Source organism: Anser cygnoides, chromosome 2 (assembly GCF_040182565.1).
Source record: "Anser cygnoides isolate HZ-2024a breed goose chromosome 2, Taihu_goose_T2T_genome, whole genome shotgun sequence".
NCBI classification, from domain to species: Eukaryota; Metazoa; Chordata; class Aves; order Anseriformes; family Anatidae; genus Anser; species Anser cygnoides.
This window is the reverse complement of record NC_089874.1, coordinates 152,733,399-152,757,385: the sequence shown is the minus strand read 5'-3', so window position 1 is coordinate 152,757,385 and position 23,987 is coordinate 152,733,399. Positions and strand designations below refer to the sequence as shown.

Here is a 23,987-nt window from a genome sequence, read left to right as displayed (position 1 = left end):
CTGCATTATGTCAGGAGTCCCTGCAGCACTTGTGGTAAATGACTGGGGAGGAACACCTCATGCAAACTCACAAGACAAATTATATTAAAAAGTAAAAGTGAAAAAGCAAACAGCTCAACTGGGACTTGAAAAATAATAGCTGCAGCGTGTGCTTTTCACTGACAGCTTATGTTCTTATGCCTGAATGACTCCTGGAAATGCTAAGGGTCTGATCTGGCAAATCTCTCACGTGCAGCATCCCTGGGAGTTAGGGCCACTCTGTTCCCCCGATATCCTAACTGTGCTGTTCTCACTTGCTCTTTCCCACTGCATTTCTGCTTCTCTCTAACCATGGCAGGATGACAGACGTACCAACAACATATGTGGGCAAAACCCACCTGCCATTTTCTACCTAAGATTTGTGCTTACACGACACATTAAAAATAAATAAATAAATAAATAAATAAATAAAATCAAAGTGCAAATACTCCAGAGCTGTAAACCTGACTCAGGTTCCCATACAAGGCGTATTTCTCTTGGGAGAACTGCATTCTGCACAGTGTAGTCTGGGAGCAGTATTTCAATGGTTTCTCCTTAAAGGTTTCCTGTCCTGGTGAAATTCCCTTTGGATAGCCATGGTCTTAGTCAGGAATTTCCTTGTCCATGCCTAGTTTTCTTATGCTGTGCTAACCATAGTAAAGCTGGGGCCTCGGGTCTCTGCTGAAAAACACATCATTAATAATACCAAACTCTCAAATGAGTTGCACGGGAAGCTGTGACACTTACAGCTTCCACAGCAGTGGGTGATTACGTTAGCAAGCTTTCAAGAACTGGCATCATTTCTCTGGCAGGGGCCAGGCACAGGGGATACAAAGCATAACTCATTTGCTAATGCAACCCCAGGGTATGTTCTGGATCCCAATCTTCTGAAGGCTGCCGTCCTTCTGTAAACGGAACCAAACAGGTAATCAAGTGTTGATCCATCTTATCACCAGACCTTCAAAAGAAATGTCTAAAACCATCAGCAAAGCCTCCATTCTGTCTCATTCCTCCCGCTTTATTTACTGCTTTCCACTGAGGAAGGGAGGGAAAAATCTAAACCCACATGGAGCCCTGTCCTGTGCAGACAGGTAGGGTTGGCAGCGTGCTTGTCCTAGCATCTTCCATACTGACCTGCCGCTGTGATGAAACCTTGCACCTCTGGTCCCTTTGGTCTTTATAACTATCTGTAGCCTAATTTCACTGGAGGTGTTGGGGGGGGGGTATGATGTAGTACTGGTGAAAGGTCTGAGCCGAAGGTTCTTTGGCTCTTCCAAACTGAACAGCTATCACAGCTGTGTGCAGGTTTTTGGAAACTATTCCCAATCTCCTTGTCCTCCAGTGACAGTTATCCTCACCCCTCAGTGTTTTTGGCTGGTGTTTGGGGAGAGTGAGTCTATTCCAGACCCCAACATGCCTTACTTACGCCAGCTCCAGCCTTTCAGATGCATGTGTTTGCACTCAGTTCAATGCTGGAATTACCATCACCGTTAGCACTAGACAGACACTGATGTCTTCCCTATTCATCTTTGTGTGCTTACAAAGTATCTCCCTGCACTTAAAACTAGATTTCCCAATCACTTCTTCTATTTAATGACCAGATCTCAAGACTTCTGTCTGTGCTGAGAACACATCCTGCACTAGTTTCAGAAGCACAGACACTGTGCTAGTTTCAGGGGGAGTCCTCTATGCTAACAAATGTACCAGCATCTAGCTGAAGGTGTTTAGTCTTCAGAAATTGCCTGCAGCAAGGTCCCCATTCTTTGTCCTTCCCATGATCCCTTCTCTGTGATGGAGAGAAGCTGGCTGGCCTCTCCCCACGGGATCCTGTTGCAGCTCCTCCAGTCAAGAAGGCTTCTGCAAGAGAAGCTGGTCATGAAAGTCACCTTGTATATCCTCTGTCACTTCCTAACATGTACCTGAGAATTCTGCCTTGTACAAAATCCAAGGTCCTAATGAAACTTTAGGTTAAAACCATCAAGGATTTTTTTTTTTTTTAATTTTTATTTTTTTTAAGCTGGTGACTAAGCATTCATCAGAAAATGAAATGATGCTGGGAGAAAGTGAGTGTAGGATCTACCCTTATTTTAAAATTCAATTAGCAGCGCAGCCATGATGAACAGCCCTGTGGTTATGTAGATTTAGTAAAGTCATTAAGATCTCAGATTACATGTGGTGCTATTTCCCCTTACTCTCCCTTTTGCTGCCCCCAGCAATCCTGCCTGTTTTCAGCCTATCACAATACAAACGGAAACAAAATCACCAGGGGTTAAACAGCCCAAATTGGATTACAGTCACACTGTTCAGAAAACAGAGTATTGCTGGTAATTGCATTCCATTGAATAAATATCTCAACATTAGTTTACATCACATTAGTATTCTGACAATGATTATTCTCATTGTAATTTGCCTGTCCAAGAATAAGCGCAACACAGAGCTCAGAATCCAAACAATTGATGTGTTCTGAGTTTCGGTATTTGTTTTAAAGATTAAACTTCATCCTGGATGGGCATTAATAACATCTCAGATCAAAAAAATCCCAGACCTTCTTCTTTCAATATTACCAAAGAGTTATGAGCCAAATAACTCAAGGCCTAAACTTGTTCCTGCTGAAGTCAGGAGGAGTTCTGCCAATTTTTCTTGCTTCAGGACCCTCAAAATTCCTTTTATTTATGTCACAGTAGCCTCCTAAATTTGCTAGACCCAAAATATTTATGGACTGTCTGTGATGCCTCTTCTGGTATCAAATAACTCCAGTCTGAAATGGGGTTGGCATGTTTCAGGGGTAAATTCTACCCTGGATCACTTCACAGGTACTTTATTACAGCTACTTGGTACCAGCTTGTCTGAGTTGGAAGGGCCTATACCTCCCTTCCCACTGCCCAATCTGACTGTGATCGGTGACTGCAGTCTCCAAGCAGTTCACTGAGATTACCATCAACCACTTTGATTTTGTTCAGTGCCTGCTGTTCTTCATTTTCTCAGGGAAAAACACAATGCCCTGACAGGCAGACAAAAAGTATATAAAGCAATAAAGGTAAAGAGCAATTTAGCCAGACACTTCTGTAAACTTCATGGGGTCATGGGAAGCACATCTCAAATTTCTCAATGTCTTTGTTTCTCCAGCTGACTTTGACATCTCTGATGTTGCCTGAAGGAGTTTCTAGACCTCCAACTCAGTGGGCCAGCTGCCTAGCAAACTAGAGCATCACCAGTGTTCACAGGCCAACAGGCTTTGGTGATGAGCTGAGAATATAGGAGAAGGTAGGGGGAAACAGTTAGATAGGATGACAGAGACAATTTCATTCCTTGCTGTCAGAATCACAGAATGCTTGAGGTCAGAAGGGACTGCAGGAGGCCATCTGGTCCAACCCCCCTGCTCAGACAGGGCCACCTGGAGCAGGTTGTGCCCAGGAACTCATCCAGTCAGACTCAAGAACAACCACACAACCCTACTGAGAATGGTTTTTTTTGTTTGTTTGTTTTGTTTTGTTTTGTTTTTTTTTTTTTCATGTAGCCCATAATCCTCCCCTGAAAGAAACAGCCAATGGCTGGTTATCTCGCACTGGACATTGGTAGCAATTACTCCTTTTGCTTGCCATAGGTCCTGTAATTAAAAATTACCCAGAACTACACCATCCTCTTCTCTCAGCCACTGAACAGTAGCACAAGCTACAAATGACATGGGGATTCAATAGTACTGTATGATTGTCCCAAGTGCCTATCTATCTCATTTGTTACATCAGAATGTCCTAGGCTTGACATATCCCGCATCAGAAACTATGATTTCCATGGTTTGCAGGAGAGTATCTTAGTGATGATGACTTCTTATGGCAGTACTTTGCACAGATAAAGTTTTGGGAAGAGATGTCACTTTTCTTGCATAGAATAAAACAAATAAAGAATGTGAGGGCAAAGGAAGAGGGCATGACATGAAAGAACAGAGGTGAGTTTGACAATCAAGACTTGACTTAGCTGTACCTCTGTAAGTATAAAGTTGAGAAACTGGTCATTGTTTACAATCTGAACACAACATTTGAATAAGGCGATCAATAGTGGACAGCCACTGGGAGGCAAAACCTACCATGGCTGACATTTTCCAAAGAATGATGGGACCTCAGAGTCCAATTTCCACAGGCCTCCAGTCTATTACCTTGCTGATAAATGACTTCCATATGTAGCATTTGATGCTAAACATTGAGAACAATTCACGTTTCACTGCCAGCATCAAGTGCATGAGAGGGGAACAAAGCATGCTGGAAAAAAAAAAACAACTGTTAAGCAACTGTAAACAGGGAGCAGTATGGGACTGCATGAAGATGAAATACAGCAAGAAGTCCAGCACTTTAGCTCTTTTCCTGGCACCTGACACCATATACGCCAAAGACAGAAAGTGGCTGTAGGCAGCGGTGACTTTATGAAAAAGTCAGGGGACAGAGTGCTACGCAATCATTCTCAGCAACATCTTAGTCTGGTGTCGCTGGTGGAAAGACCTTGCATAAATATTGCCATTTGTTTGAATCAGGCACGATATGAGAACATCAGAGAGTAAAGGTATGGAAAGAGGCATTACAGTAGGCTCCCTCCAGGCAGAGACGCAATAGCCCTTTTGTATTACAGAAAAAGATTGTAGCATTTGGAGTCTGGTAGGTACATGAAGGACTAAGTGAGAGGAATAAGGTCAGCGTGCTACTGGGGATGCTGCCTGAGGCATCACTGCTGCACCCCTGAGCTTTTCAGAATGCAAATATCCATTATTTATTGCATCTTTTGTTTGTAAGAATATCTCGAGTCCAAGCCAGGGACATGTATTTGAGGCTGGGGGAAATGAAGGTAGATCCTTTTTCCAGTCATGGTTCTAGCTTCTGCCAGGTCTCCAAAGAAAGAAAGCAGCACTACAACATTTGTGAACACTAGTAGAAGACTCCTCTCTTCATTTAAACAAAAGACTGTATATCCCTATAGAAGTAATTCCACCAATCTCCTTCAGCTGAAACCTTGCACAAGTCAGCCCAGTGATGAGATGGGAGCTGTGGTGATGCTTCCCAGAATGGGGGATAATACAGCACTAATTCACTCTGTTTTTTTAAAGGGGAGAGTTAATAACTTTGGTCAGGAATTTACAAAAATGAACTTAGGGCACTGACCCAAGACACAGCAATTTGGAAGCTGGAGGAGAGATAAACAGACCCTATTACACGGCAGCAGCGTTTAACTATAGCGAGAATGCTGATACCGAACATCAGAGTCTTGGCTCAGTAGCTACAGATACCATAAAACCACCATGTGCTATTAGACACAATCTGTGATGTGTATATCATAATAAGGCCAGAACTACCACACCATGGTTACTGACTTCATTCACAAACTACATGCATGATCTTTCCAGGTCAAAACTAAGGTCATTGTCTAGCAACAGAATAAAAAAAAAAATAAATAAATAAATAAAATAATGCTGTTTTCCTGACAGGCATTCACAGTATTTCCAAGGCTGAGTTAATTAGTCAGATTTTATTTTACTGATGACATTAACCTTGGGGAGGGGGGAAAAAAAAAAAAAAACAACACAGAAAAAAAAGGAGAGAAAAAAATCCTGTTCCAGTAAAGCAAAACACATAAATCTGATCATAGTGCTTTTTTTCACTAGTATTCAAAAATAAATCACATTCTAAATTTCTACTGAAACACAATAGTTGTTTTTGCTTTATGCATTTAAAACACCCTAAAAAATAAATAAATATGTAAGTGGTAAGCACTGTTTTTTTTCTTTTGCATAAGAATTACAAATACAAAAATTCAGATCTGGCCCGTCCTTCCCCAAAGCCATTATTAAAATCACATGCAAAACTGATCCTACTGGAAGCACAAAGCACCTTCACTCCACTTGGCTAAAGAAGGAGCAATAATCCATGTACTGGTCTCTGTTTGTAAGCCATTTCTAAGAAACAAATACCTTAATCTTAGCAACAACAGGACTTGGTATTTCCAACCAGGAGCTTTTAACAGAGAAACCTTTCTGGAAAAGTTAAAACCTCAGCAACCAACTTTTCAAAGCCTCTTGTGGAATGAATACGGGCTCTGCTTCAAGAAAGCTGCAAGAGCCCAGACATGCACGGCACTCAGCGACTTCATTCCAGTGCAGATGTCACCCAGTTGCCTTTCCTCACAAGCACTGAACACAACACTACCAAAGAGACTGTGTTCCTTGAGGTACAAGATCTCACAACCTTGCTTATATGGCTAGCACCTTCATCTTATGATTCGGCTTAGATCAGTAAAGAATGGGAGCAACCTCTGGCCTTAAGCTATGAATTTATTTGGGATTTATAATGCACATCCTCCATAAGACCTGACACTTCAGTCATTTCAATTCCATATATTGGCTTGGCTTTCAGACTTTGGACCATCATTACTAATACATCTGAATTTCTAATGGGGATGAACCTTCCTCATGAGAATTCATGAAGCACTTTCCCAGGGGAAGTGCGTCACTGCTCAAGTGTTGCTGCTGTCACAGGGCAAGGACAAGGCTTCCTGGGTACCACTGCAAAGTAACTAAGAGGGTGGTGTTCACCACGGACAGTGCACACACAGTCTTACAAAGTACATAGAGCTGAGGGAGAAGTGGGGAAGCATTTTTGTAATGTGTCATCTATTCAGATGACCCAGTATATCTGCAAGGGTAAGACAACTTATTTTCTCAGGCATCCCCAAACAGAGAAATTTACAATTAGTAAAGCATTTCTTCCTTTGAAGTCCAGGAAGGTCAGAACTTAAGCATTTAGGGAAGAAGAGCATCAAGGTGTTTTACCTCTTCATGGAGTTTCAAACTGAACAGCAGATTTTATCTAGTTCTTACTGAATCAGACTCCAGGGGGAGTAAAAGGAAGCTGTAAATTGGATTGACTAGCTCGCATTATTAACAGAAAGATCTCCCGTGTCCTGAGAATCACAGAACCATAATTTGGGCTGGAAAGGACCTTCAGAGTTCATCTTGCTCAACCCCCTGCTCAAGGCAGATCCACTTAGATCAGATTGCTCAGGGATGCGTCCAGTCAGGACTTCAACCTTTGCAAAGGTGGAGATTACACAGCTTCTCTGGGCAACCTATTCCAGTATTTGACCACCCTTTTGGTAAACAAATAAAGAAAATACAGAAAATACATAAAAAAGAAAGTAAATAACATTTCTTTATATTAAATCAGAATTTTCCAGATTCCAGCTTGTGTCTGCTGCCTCTGTCGTCATCTTTCTTGTACTGGGAAGCCCCAAACTGAAGCAGCACTACAGATTCAATCACACAAGTACTGAAAAGAAGGGAAGGATCACCTCCCAGGACCTGCTGGCTACACTCATATTAATATAGCCCAGGAAGCAGGTGGCCTCTTTTGCTGAAAGGGCATGCTTGAAATATGGCTATTATATGGCTTCATTTAGTCTGCTCTGGAAACATTGACTGGTAATGTTTCCCTCCTATGTATGCTTATAAAAGGAGGTGCGACTGAGATTCTAAAGGCCATGAACTCTTAGAATTCCTCATGGATAAGAATGAAATGTAAAACAAAGACAACAAAAAAGGAGTGTTAAATTTAATTAATAAACACCACTGTTCTATGTGACACAGTCATGGACACACTTTTCTCAGATGTTTTCTCGGTCTTTTTTCAGACTCATTTCTCATTTTTTCCTGTTGTGACCAAGCTAGCGTTAATGACGTCTTATCTTGAAGACATTACCTTCACCTGGATTTTATTGTTAGACCTTTGAACAAAGAAATGGCACAGACTGTGGAAAATGTTTTCCCTGATCTTCTACTCTATACCAGCAAAATAACACTGATTAGATACTCTTATGATCAGTAGACTGCAGAAGCTGGAAAGGGATAATACCTAGTAGAATTAAACTATTGAATCAGTGCATCCCCAGAGAGCAAGATACGTACAATTTGGTTCATCTGCTCTTAAAGTCAGTTGGAATTTTTTCCGCAACTTAACCAGGAATTTGATTTAGCTCATAACATAAACTGAAGGGCATTTCAGGTGAAAAAAATGAGAATCTGCAGCTTCCTTGGAGGGGTGTCTTTATATTGCTCCTTTTAATACAAAAGCTGCACTACAAAACGGTTTTGCATGGAAATCATTTTGAATTTGATGCAGTTTAGATTTAAGCTGATTGTTGCAGAGACTTAACTATAGTAAGTGTTTTGGTCCCTTGGCATGGTGGCCTTGCTGCTTTCCAAAAAAAAACAGAGCGTTCACATTTTCCCCTACAGATGATTTATCTTCAACCACAGCTTTGCTCATGCTGTTATCTCCTTCATGTGGAACCACAAAACACTTAAATCAGAGCAACAGAAAACCACGCTGCACAGAAAGAGCCGAGAAATAGGATTTGGTGAGGAGCTGACAACTTTAGCATATACAGGGCCTGTTTGAAATTAAGTGCTGCCTGTACGCATGAGCTTCAAGCCTAGGCTGCAGCTGGTGTCCTATGTGAGGAGGAAAAAGAATCATCAAACTGCTCTGAGTGCTGCTCCCGTGCTCTGACAGCCCGCACAGGAGGATAAACTGGAATGGCCGAGGGGCTCCCCTGCAGCAGCTGATGCGGTCGTGTCAGACTCCTGCCCAGGAGACAGCCCAAGGAAGGAAAGAGAGAGGAAAAAAGGAAAATAAAAGGGAATGAAATAGCAGTGAACAGCGCATCGCTCACTGTCCTCTTTCCCCAGTTGGAATTGACTCACATAACCAGGCAGGAGAACATCTGTCTCCAGAAAGGCGAACACATACAGCTGTCAGTTCTAACAGGTATTAAAGTCATTGTTATGAGCACACTCATCATTATCCAGAGAGCACTTTATAAATCCAAACCAGCAGAGCCATCCAGCAGGCCAGAAGTTTCCTTGACAGTAGATTCTACTAGGAATATGATTCTCATCTCACTAGTTCACAGGATTGAAGGAATTACCATCTGCTCCTTGTTCTCCTCCCACAAGCACAAACTGAAAGGGCTGAGTGGAAGACGAGGGTAATATCGATGCTTCCTTAAACAAGAAGCACAGTGGCATTTCCTCGTGCTCATGTGACCTCTGCAAAGGGGCAGAAATCGTTTAACACAGCAGCCACGTGCTTGCTCTTTGTTTACAGAGCCGAGCAGGTTGTCTCCAGCCTCGCACTTCACCAAGGTATAAAATGGTTCTTGTTGCAGGCAGTAATGAACAAATTCACTGGAGCAGCTCCAGCCTGCCCAGGCTCGGTGGGTCCCCTGCAGCCTCTGAGGCCTCAGCAGCGTCATTGCTGAGTTGCAGCTGAGGGATGCTTGCAGCCAACAGAAAATCACCTCAGCTAAAGGCTTTTGCCATGCATGATGCTGCAGGATGGGCTTGCTGCACATCGCTCTGAGAGGCAGGCCTGGGCGAGGAGGCAAGGACCTCCCCGAGCACGGTGGCCATCAGCAGTCTGATTCAAGCTGTGACACTCCCAGTGCCTGGAGAGGCTTGGCACCTACCTACCAGTTTGCTTCTCTGCCCCCGTGGGCCTTATTAGCCTGGAATAAGAGCGCCTTAATGCTTATTCATCTTTGCAGCACTTCAGTGCAAAAGATAGGAGTGGCTTCTATTCACAAACGGAGAACAGAGGCTTGAAAGCATAGATCCACCCACTTCATTTCTTTAGAAGTCTCAATTCATTGCTAAAGCTCTCTCAAGGGTGTCACGCCGTTGTCACCCAACTTCTCCGGTGCCTCAGAGGCTGCCCCGGGGCACATGCAAATCTGCCTCTGATGCCTCCAGCCTTCGAGCTCCTCCAAGCCCTGCCTCAAGGCTAAAACACCAGAGCAGATCCTTCAGCTGGCTGTGCCCTCCTCACCTCATCCAGCAGGTCCCTGTCCCGTAGGCATACTCCTAACACACCCGGGGGACACGCAGGTGCCCTCGGCTCTACGCATCCATCAGCGGAGAGGGCTGTGGGAGACAAGAAATCTGATACGAGGCTCTTGCGAGCCTCACGCGGAGGGCAAGGCTGCTCTTTTTCCACCCACACACCACTAACCCTGTTAGCCCAAGGCCTTCCCAGCACAAGTGGCTATGTACAAACTGCCCTGCAGACCAGCAAGGGGTTGAATCCTGCCCTGCTGGACTTGAAGCAAGTCCAGCAAAGAGCCCTATACATCACCTTCACAGCTGTTCTGAGATTGTATATCTCTGTTGCTTTTTATTGGCTGGGGAAGATAAATTTTAAACTGTTTCCCAGTCTAACAAGTGAATGACAAAGTGGGTTACTTGGCCGACTCCTGCTCCTCCTCTACCCTGCCACAGGCCTGCCAAAGAGGTTGTGAGGAGCTGCCATGGCCAGCACTACTGGCTCAAATCAGCAGTCAGCCAAAGACAAAATAAAGAGAGCAGACCCCCCAGATCCCCACCTTGTGGATGGCCACATGCTCTGACACCACCAGCCTCGCGTTCTGGCACTGACACCACCAAAGCCACACAAGGAGCCCCTTTGCTTGTTGGTTCCTTTCTTCCTCCCCATTTAAAATGCAGGCATGAGTGCACAGACATACCCTAGGGTTGCCTGAAGGACTGGTGTGTTCACTTCAGTGGCTTCTGCTTACATATTACTAATCATGATAGGTTTCTCCGCCACACGCAACAGCCCCACCTTTTCCTGGCTGCAGAGGAAAGGATGCTCCGTGCTACCAAGGCAGCCAGCAGTCCTGTGACGTGCTAAAAGACACATTAAAGGAACCGCAACTGGGGGAGAAGCTCAGCACGAAAGGGAGATCAGAAACACAGGGGATGAGTAGCTCTCACGCCAGCAAGATGCATGTGCTGCACCTCCTTCCTTGTTAGGATATGTTAGATACATAGTTGCTGTTTTTTGGAAAACAAAACAAAACAAAAAACTGACTGCATTTTAATTAAGCTATGCCTGCTGCTTAAGTCAGTTTGATAGTGATTCCTACGAATATAGGCCTCCACTGACATATGAATTACTTCGTTTTTATTTGCTGGAATGCACCAATTAAAATCTCACACTGGAAGAACTTCCAAGATACAGCTTGGATGCCTCAGTCAAAAACTCTGTGGCTTTGGCAATCTCAGCAATTCATTTTGCCACCGATCACATTTAGTCACAAATTACAGTGTTGAAAGGAGTTAACAGAGCCATAAGCTTCCAGAGAGAGTTTTAGGAAAATCAGAGTTTGCTGATGTGATAAACATGGCAATTAAAGTTTCCACTCTCATTTTGCAAGACGTGGATCTCTTTCTGACCTGCAGCTCCCCTCACTTTCAGGTCTTGGATACATGGTGGCCCATGCTATGCTATTCTGGGCAGCAAAGATCCTATGTTTGGAAGCACATAAATGCTAAGCTCTTGTTGATGTCACCAGAAGTTTATAGGCTAAATGGAGACAAAACATTAAAGTCTCAATTCAGGTAGTCACCTTCCTGACACCAGATACTCATTATATGCCTCATGGTATGTTAAATAATAACACGAATCTCAAATTTTAGAAATACCAAGATTCTCATGATATTTGACAACTTTTTGAGGTACATAAACTTTATGATTACCTAAATTCCAAATTTTTCTCATGGGGACAAATGCAGAGGTAGTGATTAGTGACAGTAGGAACAGCTCAATTCTTGTTTCACACATAAGCCCCAAAACAAATCACAAACTTGTGCCCCTGCCCAGATCAGTCATGAGGTCTGATCCAATGGACGTACCAGTGGGGTTCCAACACAACAGAACAAAGGGGAGCTGATATCTTATAGCATCTGGGTTACACCAGTCATGCAGAATATGTGAGACCCAGAGGCTCAATCTCTTCCCGTTGAAGACACGAACAAAACTCTCCATTGAGTGTGACCTAAAAGCAAAACTTTCCGATCCTTCTGGTGGGTCTGTCTGAATGACTCCTGATGAAGACATTCCATGATTGTTGAGACATCTGAATATTTATTAGAGGGGACCTCAAAGCAATCTCATCTGCTTCCTGCATCTGATCTAAGAGCTGTTGTCATTCTTTTCTTTTTTTCCGACTGACTGAATGGATATTTAATGAACCCATACAAAGCCGAACAGCTTCGGTGGGACAGAGAGAGCACAACTTGCTCAAAAATAGCGTACAGTCTGGTGGCTTTCAGTACTCTCCTGGGAGATATCGGTTCAAGTTCCTTCAGTGAGATGAGAGGCTTCAGCCTTGGTCTTTCATACCCCAAGGAAGCAATCTGAAATATTAATACATTTTATTAACTGATGTGGCACCGTTGTGAGGAATAGCCAACCTCATTAAAGCACTTAACCTTGGGAGACTGTAACATGAGTGAAAGGAAGCACCGTTTTGCAACAGCTGTCAGGATGCTAACTTTCTCTTCTGTTCCCCGACAGGTAGCTCAGGCGTGCTGGCTTTGATGAATCTCATTTTAAGTGGCATTTCCCAGCTTTACAAGAACTTGGTGCCTTATTCAGGGAAGAGACTTCCAGCAGAAGGCAAAGAGGTGACAAACCAGACGTTACGATTCTGAATCTAAACCTCCGTGGTGGACTGGGCTCCAGTTTTCATGGAGGAACATCATCTACCAAGCAGCCCTCAGGTCACACACCTCCCTCAATTAGGGGCATGATGGAATTCTAAAAAACTCAGGGAAAGAACCTCCATGGACTTCACTAGGATGCTATTTATTTTCTCAGTGCCCCTAATTCCACTGTAGTGTGTAAGCACTCTAGTTTGCTAGGGCTATGTGGCAGTACAGTGCGTACATGATAAATGGAGCACAATTTATCTCAGTTCTTGTAAAACCCTACTGAAAAAAAAAAAGAAACGGAAACAATTAAATAACTCAAGGGTGTCATAGCTGTCAACCGGGTGAATACCTGCAAAATGCAGCATGCTTACAGAATGAGGTACTAAGCCTTGTCTCACTCAGAAGTGCTGGTCAACAAGAAGAAAACATAAACATACAACAATATGACTTATTTCTTCTCATAGTGGATATCTTTGAATAATTATAACAATGACAACACAGTATTTCACATCCAAGTAAGGCAGAATTGTGATTTCAAATCAACATCACCTTTTAAAGCTCTGGATGTAAGGTGTGTGTAAGATTATACATAAGATAGCACTGGAACAACAACACAACTTAGACACCAAATTCTTAAAACTACAGAACTGAAGCTTAAAGCAATCAGAGATAGCACTACAGAGGTCCCTGGATCACATCAGCTGCATAGTCATAGAGACTGCTAAATGTACCTGCTCCATAGGTGATCCACAGTCTCCAAGCCAAGAGGTACAAGCCTCTGTGGGCTGTACACATCATTGGACTATATAGCAAAGCAGCTTTGAATTTCCAGATAGCCCTGCACTGTGGCATTTTTTTCGGCCCTAAAAGGGAGACTACTATTTAGAGTGTGTGTTATAGGGAATCAAAATCTGAAGCATCTAAAATATCCTACAAGCCATGTTGCAACCCACTAGAATGGTATTTTTACGACGTGAAATGGGAGATATGTGTTGCTGCACTCAGCAATAGCTTGAGAGCATATGGATGTGCAAACTCAGCTGGGAAAGTGTTGGAGGGCTGTGCGGAGCAGAGGGAGCCAGACCTCATGCAGATTCACCCCTGCTTCCTTGCACTCTGCAGGGACTCAGATGGGGCAGTTCCCTGAAATGAACCAGCTCCAAAACCACACCTGGGGTTTGTCTGGGAGGGGACTGATTCACCCCAAAAGAGAATCTACAAGGAACAAACACTTATGCAATCCGGATGAGCAAGTGATGGGGACCTGGGAGTGACCGCAGGGAGTTACATTATTTAAGCATGGACATCCCAGTTGACTTCTGTAGGTGTTCAAGCAGAGCTGTACCCAGTGTCTACAGCACTTGGTTCCCTCTGTGACATGCACAGAGCTGAATATCTCAAAATCGGTTTACAAATACCAGCTTGCTGAGCAAAGAGTCACCTAATTGAGAAACCTCTGATAGCAAGGTCAGAGGTTTGTCTTCAACTCTGTCCTGCCTGCAGTTTGGGCTTCCAGCTCTGCACTGCGCAACGGTTCCTCCCTCCACTCAAGACCCACAGACTGGATTATCTTTAGGAGATAAGCACCAAAGTCCTTTTTTTTTTTTTTTTCAAAAACCATGCAAGAGGTCAGTGCTCCCTTTAAAAGCATATTCATCAAGGTAGCACATCCCTGCCACCAGCCCCCACCCCTCGTGCCCATGTAGGTTAGCTGCTTCAAGGCTTAGGAGTTAAGCACACAGAAGCATCATAATTTTAGGCTCCAGCCCAGGTGATATATAGCCACTAAAAGTCCTTTGTGGATTTCCCATCCAATGCCTTATCTGCAGGGTACAGTATGCAATTATGTATGGGCTCTGACACAAAAATACTCGCCCAAGATTTCTGATCCTAGAAAGCAGGAGATTGATCAGAGAATGTGGATTCTGAGGAGCAGTCATTGAAATGAAACTCAAAGAGATCAAAGAGATCAAAGCAGCCGACAAGGTGCAGAAAATTAAGCACTGGGGTGAGTTGAAGCAGACAGGAAGAAAAAGATCGAGAGCTGCAAATATGTGTGGATGTGCACGCACACACGAGTGGCTCCTCTGGGCAGTGCTGAGCTTGTGCCCCTGCACAGGCACAACTTTCCCCACATCGCAGCAGACTGAAAAGGAAACGTTGCCTTCGACGCAGGGCTGTCAGACTGTTTTAGTTGTGAAATAAAACTGCCCCAAAGACAGCAAGGCACGGTGCTGAGACACAGGTTTCAGTACCAATAAGAGAACACAAAAAAGTCACATCTACGCCCAGTCCGCCTCTTCCTTTTTTGGAGACTCTCATCTTTACACATCCTTAAGTACTGAAGCAGTTTTGCAAAGCTCTTACATAGCAGGGCCCTCTTTTGTCCAAGAGCAGCTATATCTACATCAGCAAACAGTGCAGCGCAGGAGGAGAGGAACTGTAGAGTGAAACAGGCAATGCTGAAAAATGACATCTACATTAAACACATTTTGGAGGTTTACTCAACCAACCTCAGTCCAATCCTGTGTGGGAGCACATCTAGCTTAGCTGAAGGCGAGAGGAACATGTATGTGTTGTTTGAAACCACTCAGACATGAAAAACAAAGTGTGTTTGCGGGGGGCGTTTGGGAGATTCACTTCAAAGGCACACCCTTGACGTGCAAAAAGGTCCCCATTCATCTGCCTGTCACCTGAAGCAGCATTGAGGCTGCATCCCTGCCTCACCGTCCCAGGCTGAGCACCACGAGCATACCCCCAGCCCCAAAGGGGCTTCTATATTTGCAGAATCTGTTATCATAATCTGATGGAAACGGCACTCTTCGGGTCTGTGGGCAGTGCCCAGCACATCAGCAGCACCGTATTTGTTCCCTGATTTGCTGCTGTTTAGTGAACCCTCAAAACAGCGGTGTGCAGTTGGGTTTATAAATTACAAGACAATAGACAAAGGGAATAAATGAGACAAAATTAAAGACATTACTCCTGCTCCCATAAATTATCTCCGTAGCCTGTTTTAATAGCATGGATTTACCAATGCATGTTAAAATAGTAAGAATACCCACCTAGTAGACTAACTAGGTATTAATGAAAAAGCAGAATATTGTTTTGTGTTCTCCGAAACACAGAAAGAAAAAATATTCCCACCGGTTCCGATAATGCCTTTCCAGGGGGAAAGAAACATAATCTCCTATATTGAAAGAGCGAGCGATCTCTTGGAGTCGGGAAGAAAAGAAATTAATAAAATTAATTACACGCTCCGCTCATGGAGGAATGAATCTAAGGCGCTAAGTCGGCCCGGGAGAGCTGGGCTCTTTGATTTTGTTCCCTTTCCAACTTCCCCGTTCCTGCCCCAAGGAGGCACCTCCCGGCGCATCCCCCGGGGGCGCAGCGTGCCCATTCCCACGGCGCCGCTTTTTGGGGTTTTCCACCTCCCCCCCAGCGCCGTCCCGAGCAAACTCCGGCTCCCAGTCCGTCTCCCAGTTTGGCTCCCCCCCCCTTGCAAACTGGAAGGTTGGGTCGCTTCGTGGCACCGCTCCCTTAAAGGGGCCGGGTGTGCGCGTGAGTTTGGGGGCGAGCGTGTTGCACACGCACCCGCAGCCCAACAGCAGCCTCCGCTCGCGCATCAGCCTCGGCGGGGAGCGAAGCGCTCGGCATGTAGGAGAGAGGAAAAGGAAAAAAAAAAAAAAAAAAAAAAGAAAGAAAAAAAAAAAGGAAAAAAAAAAGGAAGAAAAAAAAAGGAAGAAAAAAAAAAAGGTGCGGGGAGGAGGATAAAAAGGAGGGGGGAGGGGAGAGGGAAATAAAAAAAAAAAAAAAGAGCTGCCTCTTTAAATGCTGGGGGCTGAGTCCGCAGCCGGAGCCAGCCTCCCTGCCTTTAGCCGTGCCTCTCCGGCGCTTGTTGCACAGCCCCGGGTGCCGGCAGCGCGGCGCTGGGGCGCTGCTGCTGCTGCTGGGGGGGGGGTGGGTGGGTGGTCCGGGAGGGGTCCCGGAGGGGGGCCATGATCCTGCCGAGCTCCGCGCCCACCCCCAGCTCGCCCTAGAGCCGCTGCCGGCGCCGCGCAGCCTTCCCCGGAGGGTAAGTTTGGAGGCTCCCGGCGGGAAGGGAGGCTGGAGGGCTGGGGGGGGGCTGAAACCTGGGGGGTGAACTCCGCCGTCCCCATCCCGGACTTGTGTTTTCCTCCCCCCGTTGTGCCCGCAGCCCGGTGTTTGCAGCCTTCTTCCTCCCCCCGCCCTAACAGGTGGCTCGGTGCCTGCCCGCTCCCCCGGCGCCTTCCTCTTCCTCGCCGCCGGCTAACAGGTGGCGGTGCTGCCTCCTCTCCTGCCCGGGCAGGTGAGGGGAAACCGCGGCCAGCGCCTTCATCCCCCTCCCCGAGGGGTCTTGCAGGGGCTGTACTGCAATGGGGAGAGGTGGTGGTGGGTGGGGGACGTGCCCTAATACCCCCCCGCTGACCCTCCGGATGCTCAGCCCCCTTCACGGCCCCGCTGTGTGTCTGTCGTTGCAGTGGGCATGGGGAACCAGGTGGAGAAGCTGACCCACCTGAACTACAAGGAAGTTCCCACGGCTGACCCAGCGGGTGTGGACAGGGACGAAGGGCCCAGGATCGGGGTCTCGTACATCTTTTCGAATGACGATGATGAGCTGGAGCAGCAGCAGGAGTCAGGGCACGACCTGGGGGGGGAGCACCCAGCCCTGCAGCCCTACGATCCCCAGCTGCACGAGGTGGAGTGCTCGGTCTATTATCGGGATGAGTGTATCTACCAGAAGAGCTTTTCTGGGGAGGACATCCTGCCGGAGGAGGGTGATGAAGGAGGCCGGGGACACCTGAGCACCTACACACCGGAGAACCTGCTGAACAGATGCAAGCCGGGCGACCTGGTGGAGTTTGTGTGCCAGGCCCAGTACCCGCACTGGGTGGTCTACGTTGGGGATTTCCAAGTCGTGCACCTGCACAGGCTGGAGGTGGTGAACAGCTTCCTCACCGATGCCAGCCAGGGCAGACGGGGCCGCATCGCCAACCAGCTGTACCGCTACAAGCCCCTCAGCCCGGCCGCGGTGGTGCGCAACGCCCTGGAGCAGGTGGGCTGCAAGGACCGGGACCTGAGCTGGAGAAACTCTGAGTGTTTCGCTGCCTGGTGCCGCTACGGCAAGAGGGAGTTTAAAATCGGCGGGGAGCTGCGCATAGGCAAGCAGCCCTACCGCTTGCAGATCCGCCTGGGCGACAAGCGCAGCCACACACTGGAGTTTCAGAGCCTGGAGGATCTGATTATGGAGAAGAGGAGAAACGACCAGATTGGCAGGGCTGCTGTGATCCAGGAGCTCTCCAGCCACCTGCAGGCCGCGGAGGAGGAAGACGAAGAGGAAGATGAAGACCATCACCACCATCCAGGTGCTCGGACTGCTGTGGAGTAGCAGCCTCAGCACCACCATGCTGCTTTAGGCTGGGTGATGGGGATTAAAACTGAAGGCTGCGAAATTGAGCTGTTATAAGCCCTTTGGGCCGCTTCAGTGCAGCTTCGTTCCAATCACATGTGAAAGGAAGGGGGAAAGCTGATTAAGTGTCTGTGCTTTAGTGCTTAACTCCTTCAGTGCTCGATGGTAAAACCACTGACTTACTTGTAGAGGATAAAACTCAGGGCAATCCTACCCTTCTGTACTCCCACCTCTTTCCCTTCCTTTGTGTTAGCCTTTTTCTCACCCATCTGCCAGAAGGCGTAACCCTGCAGGATGCTAAATGCCTTTGACATCTACTTATCAGCAGAAGTTGCAAGTATTTCTTACTATTAAGGAGCCAGCAACTTCCAGGACATGGCCATGTAGCTGAGTGCATGTTTAGTTGGCAGCTGAGAAGTGTGAGGATGTTGTTTCCCTTCTCTGCCCCTGTTCCTCTGGTTTTGGCTGCTGTTGGTCTTGCAACATGTTATTTGCTTGCTCGGTGCAAGGCTTCATGGATTGCTAGCCAGTCCCCCAGAAGGTGTAAGGGAGAAATCACTGACTAATGAAATGGCTTTGATGTTCCTGGTGCCTTCTTAATTAATAGGAACTTGCAGGTGGTCCGAGGGAAGCTCCTCACTAGTTATCAGCATGTGATTTCTGTTGAGGACAGAGGAGGTTTGTTTATTGCTGGCCGGTCCGGGAAAGGAGGAAGTTTGCAGCCCTTATTATGGAGGCTGTGCATTGGTGCGTGCTGGGACTCCTGGAGGCAGGTACTGAGCTACGCCAGAGCTTGTTACTGGCTGCCTGGCTTCCCCAAAAGCAAATGGCAGAGCTCCCGATGACATCTGTGGTACACCTCAGGCAGTAGAAGCAGGTTGTTTGCATGCACTAGCATGTCCCAAGAGAGGGGCCTCTTGACGGGGTGCCCCTGGATGTCACAGGTTCTGCACCAAACCCAGCTGTGATGGGAGGGAGCACAAGATGGAAGTCACTGCAGGCAGGGGGGTTAGGGTGTTCCTTTCCCTTTCTTACCACAAAGCAATTTCCCCTTCATTAGGGACTTTGTTTTCTTTTTTTTTGCTAATTTTTACGGTATGCAGCTGAGCTATAGCATTGGAAGAGAGGATGTGCCTCCAGAGTCATTGTGCAGGTCCCTCGTTAAGAGGAGGGGACGGGGGAGTGTGATGCTGCCTGCCCTGAATGGCCCCTGAACTTTGTTTTCAGCTGTTGAACTGGCCTCCTGCATGGGCAGCACTGTCAGGTCTTTGTCCTGGGATCTGAAGGGTGTGAGCAAACGCTGATTTGGAGGCAGCTTATAACACAAAATTCATTCCCCTTAAAAACACAATAGCAAAGAGGTGAACTTGAAGATAAGCTTGAGTTCATTTAAATAACAGCAATTAAGTGCGATGTAAACTTGAAGTGTAGTTACTACTGTCTTCCCTGTGGTTGTTTATAGTTATACCACAAATAGCAAAGTACTCCATGTCCTTTCCACCCTCCTGGGAGCAAAGTTTGTTGACTTAAAAATAAGTAGATACCGGCTTCTGATTAGTTGGGACTCTGTGAAGCCACTTTGACAATGTAGCCCAAACAGATCGGTGTTGTGCTTCCTACCTAAGACACACAAGCTAGGAAAAAAAGCAACGAGAGGCCATTTCATCCTTGCTTCAGGTGGAAAAAGCAACTCTTAGGGTTATGCAAATACACAATATTCTCTTTCCTTAATGACTCTGTTCTCATCTTGGGCTGTGAAATGCCAAAATCCAAAGGAGAATTTAACAGCAAGCTCCCTTAGAATGCTATAGCTCAGGTGTCTGCACTAGTGAGGTTTTTTCTTCAACACACAGTTGAGTTATACCCATGTTAGTGTGGCTATCAAGCAGGTGTGCAACCTTGCTTTAAAAGCATAGTAACTGCCCCTATCTACCTGCAATAGGGTTAATATGTGGATGTCTGCACATTGGTTTTATACAGCTACTGAACTGCTGAAAGGATCACTGTATTAGTCTGAAAGAATGAAGGAGAGTCTGTACTGACTGCTATGAGACAGCTGAGGTTATCTAGACCATAAGTAAATGTCTGGCTGTTGTTTCTTTCGTACTGGAACCTTGTACATAACAAAGTTTATTTCACTGTGTAATATATGTATGTAAAATAATATTTTCTTACAAATATTTTTGAAAGTTTAAAAAAAAAAATCCATCATAACCTTGCATTTGAAAGTAAGTTGTTATGCACATTATTTTCCAGTCCTCTGAATGGGTTTATTTTTCATTAGTGATCTAAAGTATATTCTAGGTCATAAAGTATAGAAACTGCTATAAATGTCAAATATTATGTATCTACAGGGTACTAAACAGTAAACTAGTTGTGAAAATATTTTTCCCTTGTGTCTGAAACATCAGAACTATGACACATAGCCATTTCTCTCCTTCTGAGATATCCTGCACAGTCTGGCTTTGTTTTTCTGGTGTTTCCTTTCCTTTTTTTCCTTTGTTTAATAATTAAAAAAAAAAAAAAAAAGGACCAAATCTGCTTGAGAATGGAGAGCAAAGCTTCTTTGACCAACTGAAATCATGTCTTGTGCTGATCTTGGTGCTTCCCTGTACCGGTCATGCCTCTGGGGATAAATTCCCATAGGGGCCTTAGCAAAGAATCCCAGAGCTTGCACAGCCTTGTTAGGATGGAGAGCTGCAAGGCTTGCAGTCAGCTGTGTTCTAAAACCTTATCCACTCCTCCAGCACCTGCAACTCAGGTGTTCAGCATTTAAATATTCCAAACAGCAACATTTTAAACTTCAAGTTATGGTTAGGAATTTATTCTGCCTTCTGCAATTCTATTATCTGGAAAGTGTTTGCTTGCCTTTTTTTAAAGGCAAAGCAAACAACTTGGGGAGGTGGGGAGGGAGCTGGATTTTTTTTCCTCACATCCTCTGAAAGTGGGCTACCTCCTTACAGGGATTTCTTATTCCAACAGATAAAGATGCAGGCATTGAATCTTTAACAGGTGGGTCTCTTTTCCCCACCTGTTGATTAGGCAGTGTTACTTAATAGGTGCTACTAAACAGCACTGCAAACATTTCTAAGCAGTCTGGTTTTTAAAGCCATGGACCCATAATGAGCTGGATGTGAGAACTGGAATTGCTGTAGAAGCGCATCACAATGCTTATCTTCTTGTTTTTATTTGGCTTTATTCAGTTACTGTCTGCAGACTAGACTGCGATTTCTAGAGCTTGATTTTAAAGAAAAAAAATCTCTTGGGAAAACAGACTTTTTTGTGTATGTGTATACTTCAGTACTTTTCTGTAGATCAAAAAAAAAAAAGAGGGAAAAAGAATAGGTAAAAGTGCTCTTCTCTGCAGCTCGTTCTTTAAGGTAGAGAAATTCACGTGTGATCCTTCTGTAGAACTTCTGGTTCAGCAAAGCCATAAGCCTATACCGAAGTTCAAAATTGAGCCACTTGAAAATCAGCAAAACTATTCATATGCTTGAAGTTAAGTGTATATTTACATTTCTTTCTGAGTAAGGGGCTGGAATTTTGATCTGAAGTCTCTGCTGGAAGCACAGAGGACCTGGCATTGCCAAATCACCGGGGAGAATAAGTAGTGCTCCAAAGGTTGCTTCTCAAAGGGCCTCTTGTCCAAACAAAGCTTGTGGAATCCAGCCCAAACTTTGGCCTCAGTCTCCCCCTGGAAATCTAGGAGCAGCACTGATGCAGTGAGGGGTGAAAGATGCATTTTATACAGCAGTTATACACGAAGCTGATGATCGTGCTGCAGATTCCTTTCTGGTGTCTTTGTCTTGTCATGCTTGAACTTTCCCTTGTGTTTTTAATGCTTAAAGTTAATATAATTTGTTTTAAAAGCTCTTTGATTGTGCAAACACTTAAGCATCTGTATGAATTTACCCATTTGGGTATATGTACTGCTACAGACAGGATGACTGCTGTGAATACCATTATGCACATGTTAAGGCTGGCAAGAGTAAGCCCCAGATGTGTAAACGTAGCTCCAGCTTAGGAAATGTAGATGAGCAGTCTTATTTCCCCAGAGTATTCGTATGTTTGATGCAAATAATGTCTTGGAAAAGGCTTTATAGTAAAACCTACAATTATCCCTTGATTGAGTAATTTTAAAAACACAATTTAGACATTCACCTTCCATGGCAGTGAACACAGATATAAACTGAAGACTATTTCAAGTTTCCCTGATACTATGTGAATGCAAAGTATTGATTACAACACCAGAGCTCAGCTGGCCAACGCAGTAGACAGTTGCAAGGTAGGCAGGGGAATTAAAAACAAAAGCTACTTCAAAAACTATATTTTCTTACTAGGAAAAGTATGTTCTTCAGACTAAGGACCCTAGACTATGGAAGTAAAATTTCAATTATTTTGTATTAATGAAACCCCAAGCACGCTTGTTACATTTTGTTCTTTTAAGTTTGATATTCCACTCCAAGTACTAAAGTATATTAATCACATATTACCTATTTCAGATTTTGAACATAACAGTGGTTTTCTTTCTCCTTCTTTCTTCCTTTGGGTCTCACCAAAGGGTGGGTGAAGCTTGTCGTTGAGTAATTTGCCACCTCTGCTGTTCTGTCAATTAACCACGCCAACCATAATTCTAACAGCCATGTAAGAACAAATATTTTTTGAAAGCAAATTTTAATTTTATACAACAAATCAGAGATGAGCAACTAAGTAAAGGTAGAAAGTACATCGTTTTCAACAGCAGTTTCTATTTGTAAGAAACCCACTGTTATTTATGTGTTAGCTTGGCTACTCTTATAAATTAATGTGCAGTGATAAGGCCAGGTGTATTGTATAATGGGCTTAGATTTTCCAGATCATACTTTTCTTTTTCTTTCGTAACTGTGGATAAGAAGAAATCAGGGTAGCTTCAAACATCAGTGGTTTAGATGGTTCTTTTGCATTATTATTGAATTAGAAACTTTCTTTAAATACACACCTAAATTTCCTGATATTGTAAAAATTCATCCACAATAGCCAGTGTAATCACAAAATATGATTTTTTCTCCATGAGCGTTTTCTGTAAGCTGTCTTTTGTCTGTAAATGTTGAATTGTTAGTGCAAATATCTCTTCTTTTCCTGAGAAAGAAGTACAGATCATTGATTGTACCGTTTCCTTCAAAATGAAGGGCATTGCATAGTAACTAAAAAGAAATAAAAGATTTATAGTATCTTTTACACTCTTTCTTTTCCTTTTTTTTTTTTTTAATGTTGTGTTTTTTCCCTATCTTGTTTGGAAAACTGTAGTGATTTCTCTCATGATGGATACATCAGGCACAAAACAATCAATGTTTTCACTGGCTTCACATGTCAGATCAAAATCTAACTCCTCAGTTGTGTTGTTGCCCAAAGAAAGACAAAAAATAATCTCCGTACAAGGCCAGACCATCAGCTGCTTAATAGGCAATATCTGTATCAAATCTGATGAGGATCTGGCCCATAATTTAATTTTGAAAGTGGAAAATGAATTCAGCAGAAGATCATATAGTATTAGTTGGCACCCAGGCCTGTCTTGTCTGCCAGCAACTGCTAAAGGAACAGATGTAGTGTCTGTGAGAGGGAGAAATGAGAGAACATCAGAACTCACGGGGAGTTTTTGGTGATCTGTAAAACTGTTCTGTTTGTGTGATGTTTTATATCATGGAAACTCCAGGGGTGGGATGGGATCAACGTGCAACCTACTAGTGAGTTAGTCACACCAGGCAAACACAGATTTCTTACTGAGAGTGATGAGGGTTGTTCATCTTAGTAAGACGTTATATCTGTGGGGTAATGGCTCTTGATTTGTCAAAGCTTTCTACCATGTGCTCATCCATGACTACAAAAACATAATACAACAAATGAACTGCACTTTTCCCTGAGGTCCTGGCCAGAAGAGTCTGTGTGAATCTCACGCAAAAGCACCAAGTCAGCTCAAGCAAGAATACTTTGAGTGAAACCATCATGAGGAAATTTAGCCGTAACAAGGCAGAC

The 23,987-nt window shown here is 44.6% G+C and overlaps 1 protein-coding gene across 1 annotated transcript; it reads left to right on the top strand.

The window, feature by feature from the left end:
• Positions 1-16,409: 16,409 nt before the first annotated feature.
• On the top strand, positions 16,410-23,190 carry LRATD2 (LRAT domain containing 2). The gene is made up of 2 exons (XM_048049696.2): positions 16,410-16,619; positions 17,047-23,190. The coding sequence occupies exon 2, from the start codon at positions 17,052-17,054 to the stop codon at positions 17,952-17,954; it is 903 nt and encodes a 300-aa protein (XP_047905653.1). The 5' UTR covers positions 16,410-16,619; positions 17,047-17,051; the 3' UTR covers positions 17,955-23,190.
• Positions 23,191-23,987: the final 797 nt, after the last annotated feature.